Source organism: Mobula birostris, chromosome 8, assembly GCF_030028105.1.
Source record: "Mobula birostris isolate sMobBir1 chromosome 8, sMobBir1.hap1, whole genome shotgun sequence".
Classification (NCBI taxonomy): domain Eukaryota; kingdom Metazoa; phylum Chordata; class Chondrichthyes; order Myliobatiformes; family Myliobatidae; genus Mobula; species Mobula birostris.
In genome coordinates this window covers 50,032,913-50,056,567 of record NC_092377.1, presented here as the reverse complement: position 1 = coordinate 50,056,567, position 23,655 = coordinate 50,032,913, and the positions used below count along the sequence as shown (strand labels likewise).

Genomic DNA, 23,655 nt, shown 5'->3' with positions numbered 1-23,655 from the left:
CTTTGGCTCTGACTTCACTTGTCAGCCACGGTGGTGTCCTTCTTCCATTCGAAAATTTCTACTTACTTGGAATATATCTGTCTTGCACTTTCGTCATTTTTCGCAGAAAAAATTTGGACAAACTTGGGTTGTTTTCTCTGAATGGCAGAGGCTGATGGATGATCTGGTAGAGGTTTATAAAATCTTGCAAGGCACAGGAGGGCTATTGGTTTCTTTTCTCCTAGGGATGAATTGTCTAATGCCAGAGGGCATACATTTAAAGTGAGAAAGGTTACGTTCAAAGGAGATGTTTTCTCTTCCCCCACATAGAGAGTGGTTGGTGCCTGGAATGTGCTGATGGTTCCGGGGTGGTGGTGGAGACTAATGCACTTGAGATATTAAAGCACTCTTAGACAGGCACACCAATGTGCAGACAATGGAATGGATATCAACATTGTGTAGCCAGAAGAGATTAGCTTGCTTGGGCATTTGATCATTAATTTAATTAGTTAGCACAGCATCATGAGCCAAAGGGTCTGTTCCTATGCTGTACTGTTCTATGATTGTTAGGAGAAGAGGTAGGGGGGTCAGCAGAGGTCTTGATCAGGTTGGACCCCTTAACTAATACTGAAGCTGTCCTCAATCTGCCCAGTATAACCCATTTCAGTATTAAAGGCATTCATAAGCCTTGTTGATGTGATAGATTTTAAGCCACAAGTCATTTGATTTTCTGGCACTTAATCAACTGCTTGGTGCATGTGTATCTACACATGCAGGACACAGATAATCTGGAAATGCACTATTGGTATATGACTACATTTGGTTATTTTGTTTTTGATAAAATTCCATCACTTAGCTCGTAAAATATTGAATTAAATAAACAAATTTTTAGGCCTTGAATTTTTTCTCTAATTTTATATAAACTTTTTTTATCTGCGCCTATTATTTCAAAAGTTGTGAACTTAACATAATAAACTCATTATATGAGTAGAAGCCAGAAAAAAATCTGCAGGTGCTATAGATCCAAGCCATACACACAAAATGCTGGAGGACCTCAGCAGGCCAGGCAACATCTATGGAAAAAAGTGCAGTCCTGCCAGGGGGTCTCAGCCCAAAACATCAACTGTACTTTTTTTCAATAGATACTGCCTGGTCTGCTGAGATCCTCCAGCATTTTGAGTGTGTTGCTGTGATTTGAGCATCTTTTTTGAGTGTAAAATCAATTCCAATTTTTTTAGAGAAGGATTTCAAATATGTTCTCCCAAATCAGGATCAAGGAACATGATGCTTTCAGTCCCTTCTCCTTGTTGGTGTAATAGGATAAAATAATATTCTGTGGATACAGGAAATCTTGAAACAAAAAATCCTTGATATACTCAGGAGGTCAAACAGCTTATATGGAGAAAGTAATGATTAATGTTTCATGATGACATCTTTTCTGAAATTTGGCCTCAAATGTTAAAAAAAAATTGAAATGCTTCCTTCCCAAACCATGCATTTTCCTCTTAAATTACAAGTTATCCAAATGACCTATTTATTTCACATAACAGTGTTTTCTTTGAAGATATAGGGTAAGTCTAAACTCGGTGCCAAAATATCAACTGAAGGTTCTTTCTTGTATAAATTGAATCATAGAGAAATACTTTGTATTAGCATGGGCCTTTTACTAAGTACATGTGAATCAAATTTCTGCATTGCTAATGAAATATATTTGATGTTTGTTGTGGAAGAAATCTGATCGGCAATTCACCTTTCAAAAACAGATTATTAGATAATGATGACAAAATTATATCAGTTGAGGGATAGATATCGCTAAACAGACCTGGTGGAAGTCCCCTGCTCTTTACAGTTGTGAGATCTTTTATATCATTCTGACAGAGCAGATGAGATTTAGTTTAACACCTCTCCTAAACATTGATATTTTGACAATGCACACCCCTCTATGACTTCAGTAGACTGTTACCCTAGATTTTTCACCCATGTTTTATGGAAAGGAAAATTTGACAAAATTTAATATAGGTCCCTTGCTCATTGAGACAATGGAAATTATACTGGGGAATAAAACTATTGCAGAGAAAATTAACAAATATCTTGAGTCTTTCTTCAGAGAAGGACAGAAAAAAGTATGTCCCAGAATTAAGAATATCCTGCTTCAAATTCAGGTCTGAATTCTGAGGTCACTGATAAGTCAATGTGTAACAAACTGACTCTACCAAAAGTGGGGCCAGAGGTGTATCAGGCAGTTGAATAGGCTGTAAGTATATATACTCCTTCCATTCTTGATGCTGTGCTTTTGCAAACTCCCAATGCAAGACATGGAGATTCATGATACTTATTCTCCAATCTGAGCAGTCTCTGGCCAGAGATTCCCCAAGAGTGAATCGGGATGTTTCATTATTTCAAGAAAGCTTTGAGAATATCCTCAAAGCAACACACACAAAAAGCTGGAGGAACTCAGCAGACCAGGCAGCATCTACAGAAAAGAGCACAGTCAACATTCTGGGCCGAGACCTTTCGTCAGGACTGGCCAAAAATAAATTAGGTCAGTGTGAGAAGGTGGGGAAGAGAGGAAGAAACACAAGGTGATAGGTGAAACTGGGAGTAGGGGTGAGGGGGAGGGGTGAAGTAAAGAACTGAGAAGTTGATTGGTGAAAGAGATACAGGGCTGGAGAAGGGGGAATCTGATAGGAGAGGACAGAAGGCCATGGAAGAAAGAAAAGAGGGAGGAGCACCAGAGGGAGATGATGGGCAGTTAAGCAGATAAGGTGAGAGGGGGAAATGGAAATAGGGAATGGTGGGGGGATTACCGGAAGTTCAAGAAATCTACGTTGAGGTTGGATGCTACTCAGACGCAATACAAGGTATTGCTCCTCCAGCCCGAGTTTGGCCTTATCACAGCAGTAGAGGAAGCCATGAACTGACATGTCAGAATGGGAATGGGAATGGGAAGTGGAATTAAAATGGATGGCCATTGAAAGATCCTGCTTTTTCTGATGGATGGAGCATAGGTGCTCAGGGAAATGGTCTCCCAATCTACATCAGGTACCATTAATATATAGGAGGCCACACCGGGAGCACTGGATACAGTAGATGACCCCAACAGACTCACAGGTGAAGTGTTGCCTCACTTGGAAGTACTGTTTGGGCTCCTGAATGGTAGTGACAGAGGTGGTGTTGGGGCAAGTGTAGCACTTGTTCTACTTGCAAGGACTAGTGCCAGGAGGGAGAGCAGTAGGGAGGGATGAACAGTCAAGGGAGTCACGTAGGGAGCGATCCTTTTGGAAAGCAGAAAGTGGGGGGGGGGTGGAGAGGGAAAGATATACTTGGTGGTGGGATCCTGTTGGAGATGGCAGAAGTTACAGAGAATTATGCACTGGATGCAGAGGTTGGTGGGGTAGTAGATGAGGTTAAGAGGAACCCTAACCCTGGTGGGGTGGTGGGAGGATGGCGTGAGGGCAGACGTGTGCAAAATGGAAGAGTTGTGGTTGAGAACAGGGTTGATGGTGGAGGAAGGGAAGCTCTTTCTTTGAAGGAAGAGGGCATCTCCTTCATTCCGGAATGAAAAGCCTCATCCTGAGAATAGATGTGGTGGAGCTGGAAGAATTGAGAGGAGATGGCGTTTTCACAAGTAAGAGGGCGGGAAGAGGTATAGTCCAGGTAGCTGTGAGTGTCAGTGGGTTTATAATAGACCTCAGTAGATAAGCTGCATTCAGATAGAGGCAGAGATTGAGAAAGAGGAGGGAGGTGTCAGAAATGGACCAGGTGAATTTGAGGGCATGGTGGAAGTTGGAGGCAAAGTTGATGAAGTCGAGGAGCTCCACAATGGTGCAAGAAGCAGCAGCAAATCAGTCGTTGATGTAGCATGGGAAAAGTTAGGGAGTGACATCACTGTAGGCTCGGAACATAGACTGTTGGATGTAGCCGACAAAAAAGTAGGCATAGTTGGGACCCATGCATGTGCCCATGGCTAACCCTTTTGTTTGAAGGAAGAGGGAGGAGCCAAAGGAGAAATTATTGAGTGTGAGGACAAGTTCTGTCAGACAGAGGAGAGTGGTGGTGGAGGGGAACTGGTTGGGTCTGGTGCCCAGAATGAAACGGAGAGCTTTGAAGTATTCCTGGTGGGGATGGAGACTGAACCTCTCCTCAAATCCATTCTTCTCTCTATTTCTGACTATTATCCTGTGACAGAGTTAAAAATAGATTGCTTGTTTCTGGAGTTGCCATTACACTGGGAAATAGGGTCATTTATATCAAATGAGAAAGTGAAAGACAAAAATCTGTTGCAGTTCATCAATGGGGCACAGCTGGGTAATCTCCACATTGCTGACTGATACCAGAATTGTATCTGCAACCTAAGAGCTAGGCTGTTCTTGTACAGCCAGTTCCGGAGTGCAGGCCTTCAGTACTACACTGGAATTGTGTCCCAGTCCCATGCTCTCAGCCACGAGGAAGAAAGTACAGAAGCCCAAAGGAACACACTCAACAATTTAGGAACAACTTCTTCCCCTCTGCCATCTGATTTCCGAATGGACATTGAACCCATGAACACTACTTCACTACTTTTTAAAAAAACTTCTATTTATTTGCACTACTTATATTTTTATATACAATATATATTGACACACATATTTTATATATACATTACAGTATATATACACATTAATATATTTTATATACATGCACATACACAGCATATTTACTATGATTCAGTTTTTTATTATGTATTGCATTGTACTGCTGCCACAAAGTTAACAAATTTCACAACATATACTGATTCTGATATCACAGTGTGAAATGAATGGATTGAAGACAGACAGACAGACAATGGCATCTCAGCAAGAAACTAACTAGGATCATCCATTTGACACCTCTGGAAGAGTATGACATTTTTTTTCAGAATCTGATCTCGCCCTGGAGGATGGGGATACTTCCTCCTCCTGTTAGCTATTTAATCATTTACCACCATTGACTACATTATTGCCCTTGGCATCAGGGAAACATGACATCAAGAAGCCACTATAAAACTCAACGGTCATCAAGGAGATAATACTCTTATTGCTGGAGTCATTCAAAGGATGATGATTATGGTCACAGAGGTCAATCATTACAGCTGCAGGAATCACTGCAGGTGATCACTCTTTGAGTTGATGGCCAAGCCTAACAGTCTCCAGTTGCCTTCTTTCTATCATAGTCAGAAATAGAGAGCTCAATTGACAATTCAATTCCATTTTATTAATTCTTCAACAAATGAAACAGTCCCATACACATGTGCCTCAGGAATTATACAATATTTCAGCACAAAACAAGAAAAACAGAAAATGCCAGATCTAAGGCTTAAATAGAGTCAATATTTCAGGTCAGAAATTCTTCATCAGAACTGAAAAAGAGGCAAAAGAAATTTATAAGTTAACAAAGTTCTATGAAGATGTAACAAACAGTGTAGATGAAGGAGAGTCCATAGATGCAGGTTATTTCGATTTTTGTGAGGCATTTGTTAAAGTGCCATGAAAAATGTTATTGACAAGGTAAAATGACACTGGATTGGAGTACATATATTCTCATGAATAAGGAAAATCTGCCTTTTTAAAAACAGATTTTTGGATGAGGAAACAATGGTGCCACAAGGATCACTGGTTGGGTCCTCAACTATTAATTACAAGCATGTCTTAAATCATGGGTTTCCAACCTGTGGTCCACAAACCCCTCGGTTAATGGTAGGGGTCCATGGCATTAAAAAAATGTTGGGAACCCCTGTCTTAGATGAAGGCACCAAGTGTACTACCGTCAAATTTTCAGATGATACAAAGATGGATGGATAAGTAAATTGTGAAGAGGATCCAAAGAGCCCACACAAGTATAAAGAAAGCTAAAGTGAGTGAGCAAGAAATTAGTAGATGGAGCACGGTGTGTAAAAATCCAAAGTTATCTGTTTCATAAAAATGAAAATATTTAGACAGAAGTGAACTGCTTTTAATAATGTTGGCCTTTTTGTACAGTTGTCTATATTACTGACATATGACTGCCTAACTCAGTGCATTCAACTGAGGTGTGCTGTCAGATTAGTATAATCTGTAAAGTATAAATATTATTTGTACATAAATCTGTTAATACAGTTTATATTTTTATGTGAAAATTTTGAAAGCAGGTTTGGAACTTTCTGATATCGCTTGCATTCACAGCTGTTTTTTGGTTGATAATGCTGTAAATTTGTTAATATTATAAATACAAGTTTTTGAAATAAAAAAGAAAATATATTTGAACAGATTGAAACCACAAAATATTGCAGAACACAAAGATCTGGGGCAGTAATATGAAAAACAAATAAGGTAAAAATGTTATTAGGTAAGCATAATAGAATATTGGTATTTTATAGCAAACTACAAAATTAGGATAATTTTGATTTGTATAAAGTTTGGGTCTGTATATCTAAAGAAGTAGAGCAGAGAAGGTTGACAGATGAAGATAGAGTGCAGAATTGGTCTATCCAGCCCTTCAAACTGTGCCACCCAGCAACCCTGGTCTAACTCTAACCTAATCACAGAGCAATTTACAATGACCAATTAACTCATCAATAGGTAGGTCTTTGGGCTGGGGGAGGAAAGCAGAGCACCCAGAGGAAACCCATGCAGTCACAGGGAGAACGTACAAGCTCCGGCAGAGGTGGGAATCGAACCTGAGTCACTGGTACTGTAAAGCAATGTGCTAACCATTACACTACCATGCTACCGTAAATGAAACAGTCAGGAGGGTGAACCAACATAGAAAATAGGTGCAGGAGTAGGCCATTCAGCCCTTCAAGCCTGCACCAACATCCAGTATGATTATGGCTGATCATCCAACTCAGAACCCTGTACCAGCCTTCCCTCCATACCCCCGATCCCTTTAGCCACAGGGGCCATATCTAACTCTCTCTTAAATATACCCAATGAACTGGCCTCAACTGTTTCCTGTGGCAGAGAATTCCACAGATTCACTACTCTCTGTGTGAAGAAGTTTTTCCTTATCTCGGTCCTAAAAGGCTTCCCCTTTATCCTCAAACTGTGATCCCTCGTTCTGGACTTTCCCAACATTGGGAACAATCTTCCTGCATCTAGCCTGTCCAATCCCTTTAGGATTTTATACGCTTCAATAAGATCCCCCCTCAATCTTCTAAATTCCAGAGAGTATAAGCCTAGTCGATCCAGTCTTTCATCATATGAAAGTCCTGCCATCCCAGGAATCAATCTGGTGAACCTTCTTTGTACTCCCTCTATGGCAAGGATGTCTTTCCTCAGATTAAGGGACCAAAACTGCACACAATACTCCAGGTGTGGTCTCACCAAGGCCTTGTACAACTGCAGTAGTACCTCCCTGCTCCTGTACTCGAATCCTCTTGCTATGAATGCCAGCATACCGTTTGCCTTTTTCACCGCCTGCTGTACCTGCATGCCCACTTTCAATGACTGGTGTATAATGACACCCAGGTCTCATTGCACCTCCCCTTTTCCTAATCGGCCACCATTCAAATAATAATCTGTTTTCCTGTTTTTGCCACCAAAGTGGATAACCTCACATTTATCCACATTAAATTGCATCTGCCATGAATTTGTCCACTCACCTAACCTATCCAAGTCACCCTGCATCCTCTTAGCATCCTCCTCACAGTTAATACTGCCGCCCAGCTTTGTGTCATCCGCAAACTTGGAGATACTGCATTTAATTCCCTCATCTAAGTCATTAATATATATTGTGAACAACTGGGGTCCCAGCACTGAGCCTTGTGGTACCCCACTAGTCACCGCCTGCCATTCTGAAAAGGTCCCGTTTATTCCCACTCTTTGCTTTCTGTCTGCCAACCAATTTTCTATCCACATCAATACCTTACCCCCAATACTGTGTGCTTTAAGTTTGCACACTAATCTCCTGTGTGGGATCTTGTCAAAAACCTTTTCAAAATCCAAATATACCACATCCACTGGTTCTCCCCTATCCACTCTACTAGTTACATCTTCAAAAAATTCTATGAGATTCGTTAGACATGATTTTCCTTTCACAAATCCATGCCGACTTTGTCCGATGATTTCACCGCTTTCCAAATGTGCTGTTATCACATCTTTGATAACTGACTCTAGCAGTTTCCCTACCACCGATGTTAGGCTAACCGGTCTATAATTCCCCGGTTTCTCTCTCCCTCCTTTTTTAAAAAGTGGGGTTACATTAGCCACCCTCCAATCCTCAGGAACTAGTCCAGAATCTAAAGAGTTTTGAAAAATTATCACTAACGCATCCACTATTTCTTGGGCTACTTCGTTAAGCACTCTGGGATGCAGACCATCTGGCCCTGGGGATTTATCTGCCTTTAATCCCTTCAATTTACCTAACACCACTTCCTTACTAACATGTATTTCCCTCAGTTCATCTCACTGGACCCTCTGTCCCCTACTATTTCCGGAAGATTATTTATGTCCTCCTTAGTGAAGGCAGAACCAAAGCAGTTATTCAATTGGTCTGCCATGTCCTCGCTCCCCATAATCAATTCACCTGTTTCTGTCTGTAGGGGACCTACATTTGTCTTAACCAATCTTTTTCTTTTCACATATCTATAAAAGCTTTTACAGTCAGTTTTCATGTTCCCTGCCAGCTTTCTCTCATAATCTTTTTTCCCTTTCCTAATTAAGCCCTTTGTACTCCTCTGCTGGACTCTGTATTTCTCCCAGTCCTCAGGTGAGCCACTTTTTCTGGCTAATTTGTATGCTTCTTCTTTGGAATTGATACTATCCCTAATTTCCCCCGTCAACCACAGGTGCACTACCTTCCCTGATTTATTCTTTTGCCAAACTGGGATGAACAATTGTTGTAGTTCATCCATGCAATCTTTAAATGCTTGCCATTGCATATCCACCATCAACCCTTTAAGTATCATTTGCCAGTCTATCTTAGCTAATTCACATCTCATACCTTCAAAGTTACCCTTAAGTTCAGAACCTTTGTTTCTGAATTAACTATGTCACTCTCCATCTTAATGAAGAATTCCACCATATTATGGTCACTCTTACCCACGGGGCCTCTCACGACAAGATTGCTAATTAACCCTTCCTCATTGCTCAATACCCAGTCTAGAATAGCCTGCTCTCTAGTTGGTTCCTCGACATGTTGGTTCAAAAAAACCATCCTGCATACATTCCAAGAAATCCTCTTCCTCAGCACCCTTACCAATTTGGTTCACCCAATCTATATGTAGATTGAAGTCACCCATTATAACTGCTATTCCTTTATTGCACGCATTTCTAATTTCCTGTATGATACCATTCCCAACCTCACTATTGATGTGTAGCACTAAGTATATTGACTGGATGCATCACAGCCTGGTGTGGAAACACCAATGTCCTCAAATGTAAAAGGCTAGAAAAAGTAGTGGGTACAGTTCAGTACATCACAGATAAAGCCCTCACCTCCGCTTACATATCTACATGGAGTGCTGACACAGGAAAGCAGTATCCATCATCCGGGACCCTCACCACCGAGGCCATGTTCTCTTCTCGTTGCTCCCATCAGAAAGGTGATACAGGAACATCAGGTCTCACACTGCCAGGTTCAGGAACAGTTATTACCCCTCAACCATCTTGAACTAAAAGGAATAACTTCACTTGCCCCATCACTGAAATGTTCCTACAACCTATGGATACACCTTCAAGGACTCTTAATCTCATGGTCTCAAAATTATTTCTTTATATTTTTGCAATTTATTGTCCTTTGAACACTGGTTGAATGCCCAAGCTGGTGTGGTCTTTCATTAATTCTATTATGGCTACTGGATTTATTAAGTATGCCCACAAGAAAATGAATCTCAGGGTTGGATATGGTGGCATACATGTGCTTTGATAATAAATTTACTTTGAACTTTGCTGTAATGATTTCAGGTAACTATTCAATTTTTCTTTTTCTCTCCCCCCCCCCCAGATATTGCTTTATCTCTTGGTTTCAATTTGGTTTTTTCCCCCCAGTCAACAACTGCCAGATTTTTTCGCTTAAAGTAATTGGTTACCATGACTACTTTGATCTGCAACTAAACAGACAGCCATTGTATTCCCCGCTACTGCTTCTGCTGGCTTTTTTGAAGAGCCCTTAAACTGAAACGTTGACTTCGTTTTCTTCCCCACTGATACTTAGGCCTTCCAGCATTTTCTGTTTTTGTTTCAGGTTTCCAGCAGCTGCATTTTTCCCGCTCCAAGAAATAAAAAATATCTATCTATAAATAGGGTGCAGAATACTTAAACAGTTCAAATGTAGATAAAGTATTTAATTTAAAATTGAAACATGAGAACATGAGAAAGTCGTTTCTTTATGGACCACATACCTATACATACCCATACCTCCTAATCACACTCCGATAGTCAATAATATAATCCCTTGCTTTTTAGGACAAGGTCCTGCGCCAACCAAACTTGATTTTGGATGTTCTGCCTCTGGGCCCTTCTTGTTATGTGACGACAACATAGCCCCTACGCACACGAGGATGTATGTTATCTCGCTTTCCGATTGGCGAAGCTCACGTCAATCAGCGCCCCCTACATTTCCGCTCAGTGAGATTGGTTGAACCCGCCGCGATTCGTTTTGTGTTTTGGAGCGCGCGAGAGGAAGGAGGTGTCAGTTGCTGGCTTTCTTTGGCGTTTTCTTTTAATGTCCGAAAAATATATCTGAAATCACGATCGACCTTCAGGTGATTCGGTCCGTCGAAAGGGCAGAAGGGAAAAGCTGTCACCGTTTTCCTTGTGGCGGAACGAGGGCGGGAGGTAGCCGTGGTTGCGCTCGTTGATGGACAGGCTGAAGACGGGCTGCGAGTGAAGACGACGGGGGCAGGTCGCGGGGAATGACAGTGCGCTAGCAGGCTCCGTGAAGATCATCAGCTGGAGACGGTCGCCAGCCGCTCCCAGGGGAGGGGAGGGGGGGAGTGGAGCAGGCCCCGGGGGTCTGGGGAAGGAGCTCCGGCCCTCGACGCAACGTTAACTTCTAAATATTATACCGCGCACGCTGCTTTATTTTGCCTCCTTCCTCCCTTGGGTGACTTGTTTTACTGGACCTGGTTTACACACGCCCTACCGATCGACCCCTCACTGCTTTTATCGCTGTGGTGGCTCGTCTGTAGAAAAAGATGTCGGCAGCAACGGCTGTGGTGACAGCGGCGGAAAAAGTGGATGGATTCACCAGGAAATCCGTGCGGAAGGCGGCCAGGCAGAAGCGATCGCAGGGGTCGTCGCAATTCAGGAGTCGAAGCAGTCCGGTTGAGATCCAGCTGCTCCCGCCCCTTAAAGGTACCTAGGTTCTGGGACGAGCCTTGTACGTTTAACCATGTAATGTATCTAGGTTCGAAGAACACACCTTTCACCTTTTGCCTTTCTAAGTGTCATAAATCAAAGACCTCACCCAATCCACCCTTCGCCTGCCCCTACCTCCACCCCAATTCACCCATCGGTATCCCAGTAATGAGCCCCCGCTCATTGGTAAGAAAACATGCCGAGGATTGGAGCGTTTGTAGGACCTCAAATACAACTGGACTTGCATTCAGTTCCCCCACCTCCAAATAATAACACCGTTAACGAAGCTTAATCCTAAAATGCATCGTCATAGAATTATCATAACAAATTTGATGGAATTTGACCAAAATATTTTCACGTCGCCTGTCCACTTCCCTGTAGAAATTTCTTTTTGTTTTGGGTCCTGAGCATCTTACAGCTGGGAAACAAATATGCAAAAGCAGGAAGGCTTGGGATGCGTGAATTCTAGAACTTGGGTAGTGCTTTCTAGTCTTAATTATCAAATTACTGTGTCAGCATATACTATCTTGAGATTCATTTTCTTGGCAGGCATTTACAGGGAAATAAAGAGATACAATAGAATTTATGAAAACAATACTTAAAGACTGACAAACAACCAATGTGCAAATAAAAAATAAATAATACTGAGAACACAAGTTGTAGAGTCCTTGAGTCTGTAGGTTGTGGAATTAGTTCAGAGTTGAGGTGAGTGAAATTAAGTCTACTGGTTCAGGAGCCTCATGTTATAGAATAATAACTGTTCTTGAACCTGGTGGTGTGGGACCCAAGGCTCCTATACCTCCTGTCCAAGGATAGTAGCTAGAAGAGTGTATGGCCTGGCTAGTGGGCATATGTGAAGGTAGATGCTGCTTTCTCGTGACACTGTTCCTTATTTATTAGAGTGATCCCATTTAATCATTGGAAATTATATTTAACCTGAAGATGCTACAGATATCATGTCATAAGTAAGTTTTGCTACTAAGATGTGTCACCACCAGTTTTGAAGAGATTTAGAAAATGGTACTTTAAGTGTTGGATTTGCCAAGGATCTTCATGTCCCATAAACAAAGGCAAAATTGCCCTTTGAAATATGTAATTGTTTCTTTTAACCATCATCAGATCAAGATAATTGATGTTCAAAAACAATTTACCTTATTTTTGCAGATTGTTTTAGTTATGACCAGATAGATTGAAACAAAATCTGCCAACTGGAGAGGCATTGGAAGAGGCTTTTGTGGCATTATAATTCATTAACTGCCATTCACCATTAATGTGCCTTGAAATCAGGCTTCAGGCAGTTTTTCTGTGCTCTTTATAGTGCTAATACCTAACTGGAAGTTACATAAATGGTGGCAAATTTGGAACATTTAGGAAACTTATTGTAGTCTATTAACTTATATATTTTAAAACCTGACGTGTGTTTTGGGAGTTACTGCTGATTGTTATGTTTGCAAGGGCAATGACATACTTATTCAAATGCTGACCCATGGAAAACAGCTAGAGTTATTAAAGGGATGTCTGCTTCGTAACCTTACTGCAGTATGGGGGAGGAGGATGAGTGGAAAAATTAAACTCTTATTTGTGTGAAGTGCAACTGGAATTTAATTTCCCTGTGTGAGGAACTGCTTTTGAAAATGGATGAAAGAATTTCAAAATGGATGCAGTTTGCATTTTTACGAGCAGGTTGTATACAAGTTGGTCCTATTTCTCTCCAGTAATATCAATTCCAGAATGTTAGCTCTCACTCAGCTTGAAAAGTGTAAAAGATTCTGAAATTTCTGAGCAAATGTGAGTTGAAATCTAGAGTTCTACAAATTCCTGAAGAATGAGGGACAAATATCGAAGTAAGTTCAAAAGGTTGCCTACATCAAAGTTGCTGGTGAACGCAGCAGGCCAGGCAGCATCTCTAGGAAGAGGTACAGTTGACGTTTTGGGCTGAGGCCCTTCATCAGGACTAACTGAAGAAAGAGCTAGTAAGAGATTTAAGAGGGGGAGGGGGAGATCCAAAATGATAGGAGAAGACAGGAGGGGGAGGGATGGAGCCAAGAGCTGGACAGGTGATTGGCAAAAGGGATATGAAAGGATCATGGGACAGGAGGCCCAGGGAGAAGGAAAAGGGGGAGGGGGAAAAGCCCAGAGGATGGGCAAGGGGTATAGTCAGAGGGAGAAAAAGGAGAGTGAGAGAAAGAATGTGTATATATAAATAAATAATGGATGGGGTACGAGGGGGAGGTGGGGCATTAGCGAAAGCTAGAGAAGTCCGTGTTCATGCCATCAGGTTGGAGGCTACCCAGATGGAATATAAGGTGCTTTTCAGTCTTACTCTGTTGAATTTCTCTATCCCTGCACTTAAACCATGAACATTCAGATATTACACTAATTTACAGGTCTTAAAAATTAAGCTAGTAGTGTGAAACAATCAAAGATTATTTAAGGTAGAGACATAAAATATAATGATGGTTTCTTAAAATTGAGTTTTTATTTTATGTCCTAACAGCATGTTGCTAAAATTTGGCATTGTTCAGTGAATAGCATTAAAAGCGATTCGATGTTTAGTTATTTACAGAAATGTTTATGGCTGCATCAGTTCACTACAGAGAAGTTTGATAACTTGGTTTCGTGAAGCATTAGTTAACTCATTTCAGAGCAGCTTTTGTAAGTACCATGAAATAAAAAACGAACAGAAGAAAATCTACAGATTCTGGAAATCCAAAGCAACGCCCACAAAGTGCTAGATGAATTCAGCAAGATAGGCAGCATCTATGAAAAAGAGTAAACAGTCGATGTTTCAGGCTGAGACCCTTCATCAGGACTGGTAAGAAAGAGAAGTCAGTCTTCTCTATCTTGCCAATCCTGATGAAGGGTCTCTTGTCCATAGATGCTGCCAGGCCTGCTGAATTCCTGCTGCATTTTGTGTGCTAACATGAAATAAAATCTGGTTTTGTAGTGCAGAATCCTGATGCTGGAGAACTATTTGCAAGTTTGTAGACTTTTATTCTCAAACTCTACGAGTTTGCATGTTAAGTATAGTTTCTCCCATGTATAAGTATCTGGGATGGTGACACTAGAATAATCAATTAACGTAGGAGGGAGGGAGGGAACGTCAACTCAGACCATGAGAGGCCAGCGTCGGGTATTTTCATGCCTTACAAGGCGCAGATTGGAAGTCTGTGTGGGGCGCCACTCCTCACACAGACACTAGAGCAATGTGTGGTTAGTGCCTTGCTCAAGGACACAAACACGCTGCCACAGCTGAGGCTGGAACTAGCGACCTTCAGATCACTGGATGAACGCCTTAACCACTTGGCCACGTGTCCAACACCAATTAACGTAATAATTGTGGAAAGTTAGTCTTTTCCCTTTTCCTGTTGTAATTTCAAATAATAAATGTTAAATCATCTTATATTCCAAACTCCCCTTTGGAATGATATTGGTCTCCCTCTGAAGTGCCTTGAAGATTCTGTTACAATGGCTGTGTACTTGTTTGTTTAATTTGTTTCTCATTCAATATTTGAATTTTTGTTCAAATACAATAAATATTACTGTTGCATTTGTTTAATATAACAAAGTAAATTGTGGATATACTGTATTATATTGTCCAAAGTTAGAAAGATGTATGCATGGATTAATATAGCTTTAGAATACATCCAAGGCAAAAATATCTTGTTAGTCAAATGTAGTATTAGCTATGTAATTTAATTTAGTAGTAATTTGATTATTTCATAGTACTGGTTGGTTTGCAGTAATATTAATCCATATTGGGCATTATGTATTTTTTAAAGTCTTCGTGCATATACTTAAATGTATCTTTCAATATGGGATAATATTGGGATTGTTACATTTAACATTGGGTGGAATATAATATTATTTCACAGAGAAAGTTAAAATGTTCAGAATGTTGTCAGATTTTGTAGCATCATGACAAGCCATTCCTTGCAACTTACTCTGTAGTTAACTTCCTAAAATCAAGTAAGCTCATCATTACTTTGTGTAATCAGCATTCATTCATTGAACGCCAGCCTTTAACAAGGTATGATTAATAGTATATCTTGGCTGTATTATGCATTTGGGATTGATACTTCTGCTATCAAGAAAAAAAATTGCAATGCCTTTGAAATGATTAAAGCTATAAACCTTTTTAATTTTCTGTTGCTATATTCCATGTGATAATATTAAATCTTTGCATGATGTTCTTCATTTGGCACCAAATAGTTACTTGCTCCTTCTGGTCTGCTACATGTATCCTTCCCATTTCTTTTCTCTCGCTTTCTGCCAGGTATGCCTCTCCCAATCTTTATCCTCAAGTAAGCCTCATAGAAAAGCAGAAGCTCGTATGAAATTCAATGAGACAAATCAGCTGTCATAGAAAATAATTAAGACCATAAGGCATAGGAGCAGAATTAGACCATTCAGCCCATCGAGTCTGCTCTGCTGTTCAATCATGGCTTAACTCCATTCTCCTGCCTTCTCCCCAAAACCTTTCATGTCCTTGCTAATCAAGAACTTATCAACCTCTGCTTTAAATGTACCCAATGACTTTGCCTCCACAGCTGTCTGTGGCAGCGAACGTCACACCTTCTGGTTAAAGAAATCCTCATCTCTGTTCTAAAGGGATATGCTTGTATTCTGAGGCAATGCCCTCTGGTCCCAGATTCCCCCACTATAGGAAATATCCTTTCCACATCCACCCTTTCTAGGCCTTAGTAAATAGGATGGGATCAGATCATTAAATGTATTAAACTTGTATAATTGATAAGATTAGCAGCAGTTGGCCTTCATAGATTGCTCTGAACTAGTTATACCAAGGTTATCAACAATTCAGATTTCAGTGTTAAAGATATTCCTGTCAGTTTATCAGTGCCTGTAATATAATTAGCATTCATAGCATTCTTTTACTCCCTATAATCCTGATATAATTGTCTTTGGTTGCATATTTTAAAAAATAAAGTTTAATGCTTTTATCATACATTTTACTACCCTCTGCTGGATCAATATGGTACAGTGCATCCAATTCTGATTCTGCAGTAGTCATAATAATCTGTTCTCAGTATTCTATCGCCAATTCCTACAGCATCCACTAGTAATTGTGATGATCCTGATTCAGGCTAACTGTAAGATTGTTATAAGGATTGCTACCTCGTGTTTAGATAAAGTCCATGTCATGATTTGATTTTTTTTCTTGGTTATAATGTTTTGCACAAAATAGCTAAATTTTATATTGATTGTGTTTGCAGTTTGCTGCTAGATTGGAGTATAAACATAGCTCTTTTAATGGAGTGTGGTTTATTCTGTAGGTTTATTTAAAGTCAAGTGTTTTTTTTCTGTGCAGTGCAGAGGCTTGTTATGAAATTGACATATAAAATTCAGGTTTCTTTGTTTATTTTGACTTTTTTTGGAGGGGATGGTTATATTTATAAAAAAAGAGCACAAATGTAAGAGGACCTGCAGGAGTGATAATGGAAAACAACTGTATTACTTTTTTAAACTATATTCTGTTAAACAGACCTTTTAATCTACTATACTACAAAAAGAAAATAGCAGATCACTGTTCAAGCAGCATCTATGAAGAGAAATAAACGGTTGATGTTTCAGCAAGAGAGTCTTCGTTAGGACGGGTAAGGAAGGGGGAAGGGAGAAACCAAAATTAGAATGTTGGAGGATGGAGAATGAGAACAAACTGGCAGGTGATCGGTGAGACCAAGTGAGGGGGAAGGTTGGTAAGGGAGGGTGGATAATAGGAGGAAGAGGTTAAAGGGCTGAAAAAGGAGGAATCTAATTGATAATATTGTACTATGAAAGAAAGGGAAGGAGGTGGGTAACCAAAGGGAGGTGATGGAAAGTCATGAGGATGGAAGAGAAGAGCATAGATGAGAGGGTAACCAGGAAGGAAATAGAAAAACAGAGAATTTGGGTGGGAGGAGGAGGGAGTAATTTCTGGAAATTAGAGAAGTTGATGGTCATGACATCAGGTTGGAGGAGCAACTGAGCTTGGTGTCATAATGGCAGTAGAGGAGGCCATTGACAAACATATCAGTATGAGACTGGGATGTTGAATTTAAATGGTGAACCAACAGGAGATCCTGTCATTTGTGGCAGACAGCGAAGGTACTCAACAAAGCAGTCTCCCAGTATGCATCATGTGTCATGAGGGGCCATGTGAGAAGCGCCAGATTCTGTATATGATCCTGACATACTCACAAGTGAAGGACTGTATGGGGCCCTGAATGATTGTGAGGGAGGAAGTATTGGGGCAGATGGTCTTGGGGATAGGTGCCAACAGGGAAATCAGTGGGCCTACACTGGTAACACTTTCCAACTGTTTCTCCACTGTATTGATTACTGCATTGGTACTGCTTCTTGTACTCATGCTGAACTTGTCAATTTTATCAACTTTGCCTCCAAGATCTTCCATCTCCTCAAATTTACATAGGCCATCTTTGACACTTCTCTCCTATTTCTTGATCTGGCTTCATCTTCAGAGACAGACTATCTACTGTACTGACATCTTTTACAAACCACTGACTCGCATAGTTATTTTGACTACACCACTTCACACCCTGTCACTTGTTAAAAAGCTATTCCCTTCTCTCAGTTCCTTGGTCTCTGCTTCATCTGTTCTCAGGATGAGGCTTTCCATTCTAAGGATATCCAAGATGTCCTCTTCACAAAACAGGTTTTTGTTTTATCACCACCATCGATGCTGCCCTTTCCTGCTTCTCCATTTCCTGCACATCTCCCTTCACCCCACTATCATAAAAGAGATGGGGTTCCCTTTAATTGACCTACTGTATGTAGCTTGTCTTTCCCTCCCTCACTCCCCACCCCCACATCTGTAGGGATCGGTCACTACATGACTCCCTTGTCCATTTAAATTGTTCTTCATGCTGTGGGCTTGAATAAATGCAATTTACTGTAGATACTGCTTTACAATATATTGGAAAATACTTTGGTGAAACTTGTTACCAATAGACTTATAAAGTAATCTAAAATGTAACCAGTTTAAGAAAGTACCAAGAACATTTAAAAAGACTTCGTGATATGTGGTGTTCAGTTAATGCAAATGCTGTCTTTAGTACAGGTTGAGCACTCCTTATCCAAAATGCTTGGGACTGGAAGTGTTTCAGACTTTTGCATGTATATAATGAGATACCTTAAGGACCCAAGTCTAAACACAAAATCCATTTACATTAAATTTACAGTTTATATAATTTAATAATTTTGTGCATGAAACAATAATGAGTACATTGACCCATCAAAAGGTAAGCTATCAGCCCCTCAGCTGCCCAGGTGGACAGTTAAGTGGCTGTTTGGCATCGCCATCATTACTCACTCACAATTTATGTGCTACTGGTAATCAGTCTTTGTCTTGTACTTTTTCATCACACACATGTACTGATGCAGCCGTCCAGTATGTTAGGTTTTCATCAACATTAACCTTGGCAACCTCATCAATGAATTTGCTGTTTCATGATTAGCAGGTGACTTATTACCACAAATCTTTAAAAATTTGATGCTGTGCCTTTTTTGCAACCAGCCTAATGAATATTCACAATTACCTTTAATTCTCAGTTCGTCATAATAGATCTTTGCTTGTTTCAAGATCAGCATACCTTTAAGTGGCATATGTTCATTCCAAGGCTGATGAAACCACTCTTTCAATACATGATTATCAGGGGTTCCCAACCTTGGTTATGTCATGGACCCATACCATTAAGCAAGAGGTCTGTGGACCCCAGGTTGGGAACCCCTGATTCATTTTTTGCTTTATGCAGAGATTTTTCTGTATCTATATGTGAGGTCACTTCCTCGAACTGTCTATGATCCGCAGGTGGATCAGCTGTTTGTGTGGTGTCACAACATCAACCTTGCACTCAACGTCAGACCAAGGAATTGATTATGGACTTGGGAAGAAGTCAGGAGAACATACAGCAGTTCTCATTAAGAGTTCAGCAGTGGAAAGCTAAGCAGTTTTATGTTCCTAAGTGTCAACATCTCTGAAGATCTATCCTGGGTCCAGCATATTAATGCAATAACAAAGGCATAGCGGTGGCTGTATTTCATTAGGAGTTTGAGGAGATTTGGTATGTCACCAAAGGCAATTTCTATAGATGTACTATAGAGAGCATTCTGACTGGTCACATTACTGTCTGGCATAGAAGACCCAATGCGCATTATCAGAAAAAGCTGCAGAGGGTTGTGAACTCAACCAGCTCCATCATGGACATGAGCCTCTCTAGAACATTTTCAAAAGGTGATGCCTCAAAAAGGTGGCATCCATCATGGAAAGCCCTCACCAGTGAGGACATATCCTCTTCTCATTGCTGCCATTAATGAGGAGGTACGTGTACAAGAACCCAAAGATACAAACTCAGCATTTTAGGAACAGCTTCTTCCCGCTCTGCCATCAGATTTCTGAATGATCCATATACACCATTATACCGTTTTGCTCTCTTTTCCACATTTTGTAGTATTCATTGTAACTTATAGTCATCTTTATGTATTGCATTATATTACTGCTGCAAACCAACAAGTTTCATGATGTATGTCAGATAATAAACCTGATTCTGATTCTAAATTTCTTAGTTTGATTTTATGATTGAATGAACCTATCAAAGCACATTTAAAAGATTATATTGACATTTATTTGATGTTATTTTGAAGAATGATTTTGTAATATATCCATGCAGTACCATAGTTATAATTCTGTTAAGGCACTGTGTGATGAGTTCTTGATGAAATTGTTGTATATTAAATATTTATTATATGAAGTGAAGGGAAAATATATATTTAAAATATTTCTGTTCTAGTGTTTCCTGATTGGCATCAACACGTTCCAGTTAAAAGGTATGGTTCTGGGAACAGAGGTTTTGTTTTTCTAACTACAGAAAACTGCATTGTCTGTGGCAAACGTGGTGGGATTCTGATATGCTCCTTGAGACACCCTGGCCTCACTGTGTGCATAATGATATGATGAAGGCATGGCAAATTAAAAGTGGAGAGGGTGCTGCCAAAAGATGTTTTTAGGAAATTAAGGTGATGGTACATTTTTAATAATCTATATTTTAAGGCAATTTAATTGTGATTTCATGTAAAAAGATCTTTTGCAGATCGTGTAAATCAGGGGTCCCAACCTTTTTTGCACTGCGGACTGGTTTAATATTGACAATATTCTTGTGGACCGGCCAACCGGGGGTGGGGGAGGTGTTCATGTTCATCAGTGCGTGACAGGGAATGAGGAAAGGTGCAGTTGACTCATATAGTTTCATATCGCCAAATCATATCGTTTCCTCGCGGCCCAGTAGCACATGCTTTGCGGCCCTGTGGTTGAGGACCACTGGTGTAAATGATTTACATTTGGGTCTTTTGACAGACAGATCAATGTTCGTTTTCTAGTAACTATTCATTTAACAAACAAGTTGTCACAATGCAATAGTAATGGGTACTGTGCTTTGTAAACTTGCAATCTTCTTCACTTAACTCAAAACCCTTGTTAATGGCTTTAGACTTTATTGTTTGGTCCATTTAGTCAGTCATTTTCCAATATAGCTGAATTTATTGATGACATTTTATTTTATCCTTTCTTGAATCTCGTCAAATTTATCCCCACCATATAGACTATATAGTGTGTTAGTGGAAGCATTTCCACTCAATGACTTTTGTCAGTCCATGCTCAGTAATGGTAAATTGGTTTATTATTGTCACATATGCCAAGGTACAGTTTAAAAAAAACTGTCCTGCATGCCATCAATACAGATAATTTCAGTACAACAGTGCACTGTAGTAGTACAAAGGAAAACAAGAACAAAATGCAGAATAAAGTGTTTAAAGTTACAGAGAAAGTGCAGTTCAGGCAGATAATAAGGTGCAAGCCCACAACAAAGTAGATTGTGAAGTTAAGACTCCATTTTATCTCATTAAGGAACCATTTTTTGAGTCCTGTTATAACAGCGTGGTAGAAGCTGTCCTTGAGCTTGGTGGTATGTGCTTTCAAGCTTTTGTATCTTCTTGATAGGAGGGGGAGAAAAAGAATGACTAAGTGAGTGTGGTCTTAGATTATGTTGGCTGCTGTATGTAAATAGGAGCAGTAGTTTAGATTTAAAATCTTTATTCACTGTAAGGAAAAGAAGCAGTAAAGTACATAATGATAGAAGGATGACATGCTTTGATGTTTTGTTGGAATAGTGCAAGAACAGGAAAATAACTGTTAGATGGCTAGTTACAAATGATTAGAACTTCAGGGGCACTTGTTCAGGGTTAGTGTCTTGCATATTTTATGTTGGAAATACAAGCGAATTGTTTGTCCTGGATGGAGAATTTTGGTCAATAAATAGTGATAAGTAAGGAGGAAGAACATGTGTTATGTCTCCTGAATATACATGGCAACATGCAAGAAATTATGAAATAGGCATTAGAACAGGATGTTTTGGCAAAGGCTCTGGTTTTGAAATACTGATACCACCCAGGCCATGCACCCTTCTTTCTGCTCCCGTCAGGAAGAAGGTACATGGGCCTCAGGACTCACAACTCCAGATCCAGGAACAGTTATTACCCCTCAGCCATCAGACTCCTGAACGCAGCTTTACATGCCCCATCATTGAACTGTTCCTACAACCTATGGACTCATTTCAAGGACTCTTCATCTCATGTTCTCGATATTTGTTGATGATTTATTTAATATTATTATTTATATTTTTCTTTTGTATCTGCGCAGTTTGTTATCTTTAACACATTGGTTGTTTGTCCGTCCTGTTGGGTGTGGGTTTTCATTAATTCTATTATGGTTATTGTATTTACTGAGTATGCCTGCAAGAATACAAATCTCTGGGTTGTATATGGTGACATATATGTGCTTTGATAATAAATTTACTTTTGAACTTCTTTACTTTTATTTGGCATGTCATTTAGATGTTAGAACTCATGAAGAATGATCTGGTAAGGTGAGAAAGATGAGACTGAGGGGCGGAGCAGAGATAGAAACCCATGGACATATCATGAGCTCTGTCACAAATGGATTTGAAACCAGCTTGGAATCAAAATTTTATGCCTATAATTTCCTGAGTAATTTGTTAAAACCCTAAAAGTTTCTGCTGTAATACCTTAAGTATGATGCTATTTTACTTCTAATCTATCTGAAATATCTGCCAGATCTTTTAACAACAGCTAATAAATAATACCTGCCAATTTTGATTCCATGTGTATTTCCACACCTAATGTTATACAGTTTACAAATTTAGGCACTCAGGCAACACTTCACCTGTCAATCTGCTGGGGTAGGGGGGGTGTTGTCTATCATGTATGATGCTCCTGATGCGGCATCCTCTACGTTGCTGAAACCAGTCCTAATTTGGGGGAACACACATAAAAATTGCTGGTGAACGCTGGTCGATGTTTTGGGCCGAGAGTCTTCGTCAGGACTAACTGAAAGAAGACCAAACTCTTCTTTCAGTTAGTCCTGACGAAGGGTCTCGGCCCAAAACGTTGACTGTACCACTTCCTATAGATGCTGCCTGGCCTGCTGCGTTCACCAGCAACTTGGGACCACTTCATCAAGTACCTTTGTACCATCCACCACAAGCAGGACTTCCCAGTGGCGAAACATTTTAATTCCGATTCCCATTTATGTTCCAACATGTCATCCATGGCCTTGTCTTGTGCCAAAATGAGGCCACTCTGAGGGTGGAGGAGCAACACCTTATATTCCATCTAGGTGGCCTGCAATCTGATACCATGATTTCTCCTTCTGGTAAACAAATTCCTTCCACCCCCCCCCCCCCCCATTTCCTAACTTTTACCTCTTCTCACCTGCCAATTACTTCCCCCTTGGACCCCTCCTCCTTCCCTTTCTCCTATGGCCCACTCTCCTCTCCTATCAGATTCCTTCCTCTCCAGCACTTTGCATTTCCCAGCCACCTGGCTTTACCTATCACCTTCTACTAGCCTCTTTCCCCTCCCCCCCCCATCTTTATTCTGACTTCTTCCCCCTTCGTGCTTAGTCCTGAAGAAGAGTCTTGGCCTGAAAGATTGACTATTTATTCATTTCCGTGGATGCTGCCTGATCTGCTGAGTTCCTGCAGCATTTTGTGTGTGTTGCCTTGGGTACTGAGTTCCTTCCTCTTTTTAAATCTTTTTTAAACATTAACATCACTGAACAGTATAGAACTTCATTGGTATTTAGCTGCCTGCCAGACTTGTGCATTTGTACTCCTTCTGATTGTCTTGTATTTCTCCTTCTGTCACTCTATTTTAATACATTTCAATTTTATTGAGGGAGTTCTGCTTGTACTTGAGTCAGATAAATGTGTATAACCCAGGAGACTGAAAGTTCCAGAGCAGCTTAAACTTAATAGCATCACACCAGGCTTTGCAGGATACAATCCAATTA

General features: G+C 40.3%; 1 protein-coding gene and 1 long non-coding RNA gene across 3 annotated transcripts in view; one reads left to right on the top strand and one right to left on the bottom strand.

The window, feature by feature from the left end:
* Positions 1–4,580: 4,580 nt before the first annotated feature.
* On the bottom strand, positions 4,581–10,525 carry LOC140201303 (uncharacterized). 2 transcript variants are annotated; one of them, XR_011886835.1, is made up of 3 exons: positions 10,316–10,525; positions 9,411–9,543; positions 4,581–5,161 (listed from the first exon to the last, which is right to left on the bottom strand). It is a non-coding gene; the product is annotated as an uncharacterized lncRNA (long non-coding RNA). The 2 variants fall into 2 exon arrangements; XR_011886834.1 differs by lacking the exon at positions 4,581–5,161 and adding an exon at positions 5,172–5,356.
* Positions 10,526–10,533: 8 nt separating this feature from the next.
* ppp2r5a (protein phosphatase 2, regulatory subunit B', alpha isoform) overlaps positions 10,534–23,655 on the top strand; it is a 159,626-nt gene continuing 146,504 nt past the window's right edge. The window contains exon 1 of the mRNA XM_072265169.1: positions 10,534–11,270. Coding sequence (XP_072121270.1) covers positions 11,111–11,270 — 160 coding nt within the window. The 5' untranslated portion in view covers positions 10,534–11,110. The remainder of the gene's footprint in view (positions 11,271–23,655) is intronic.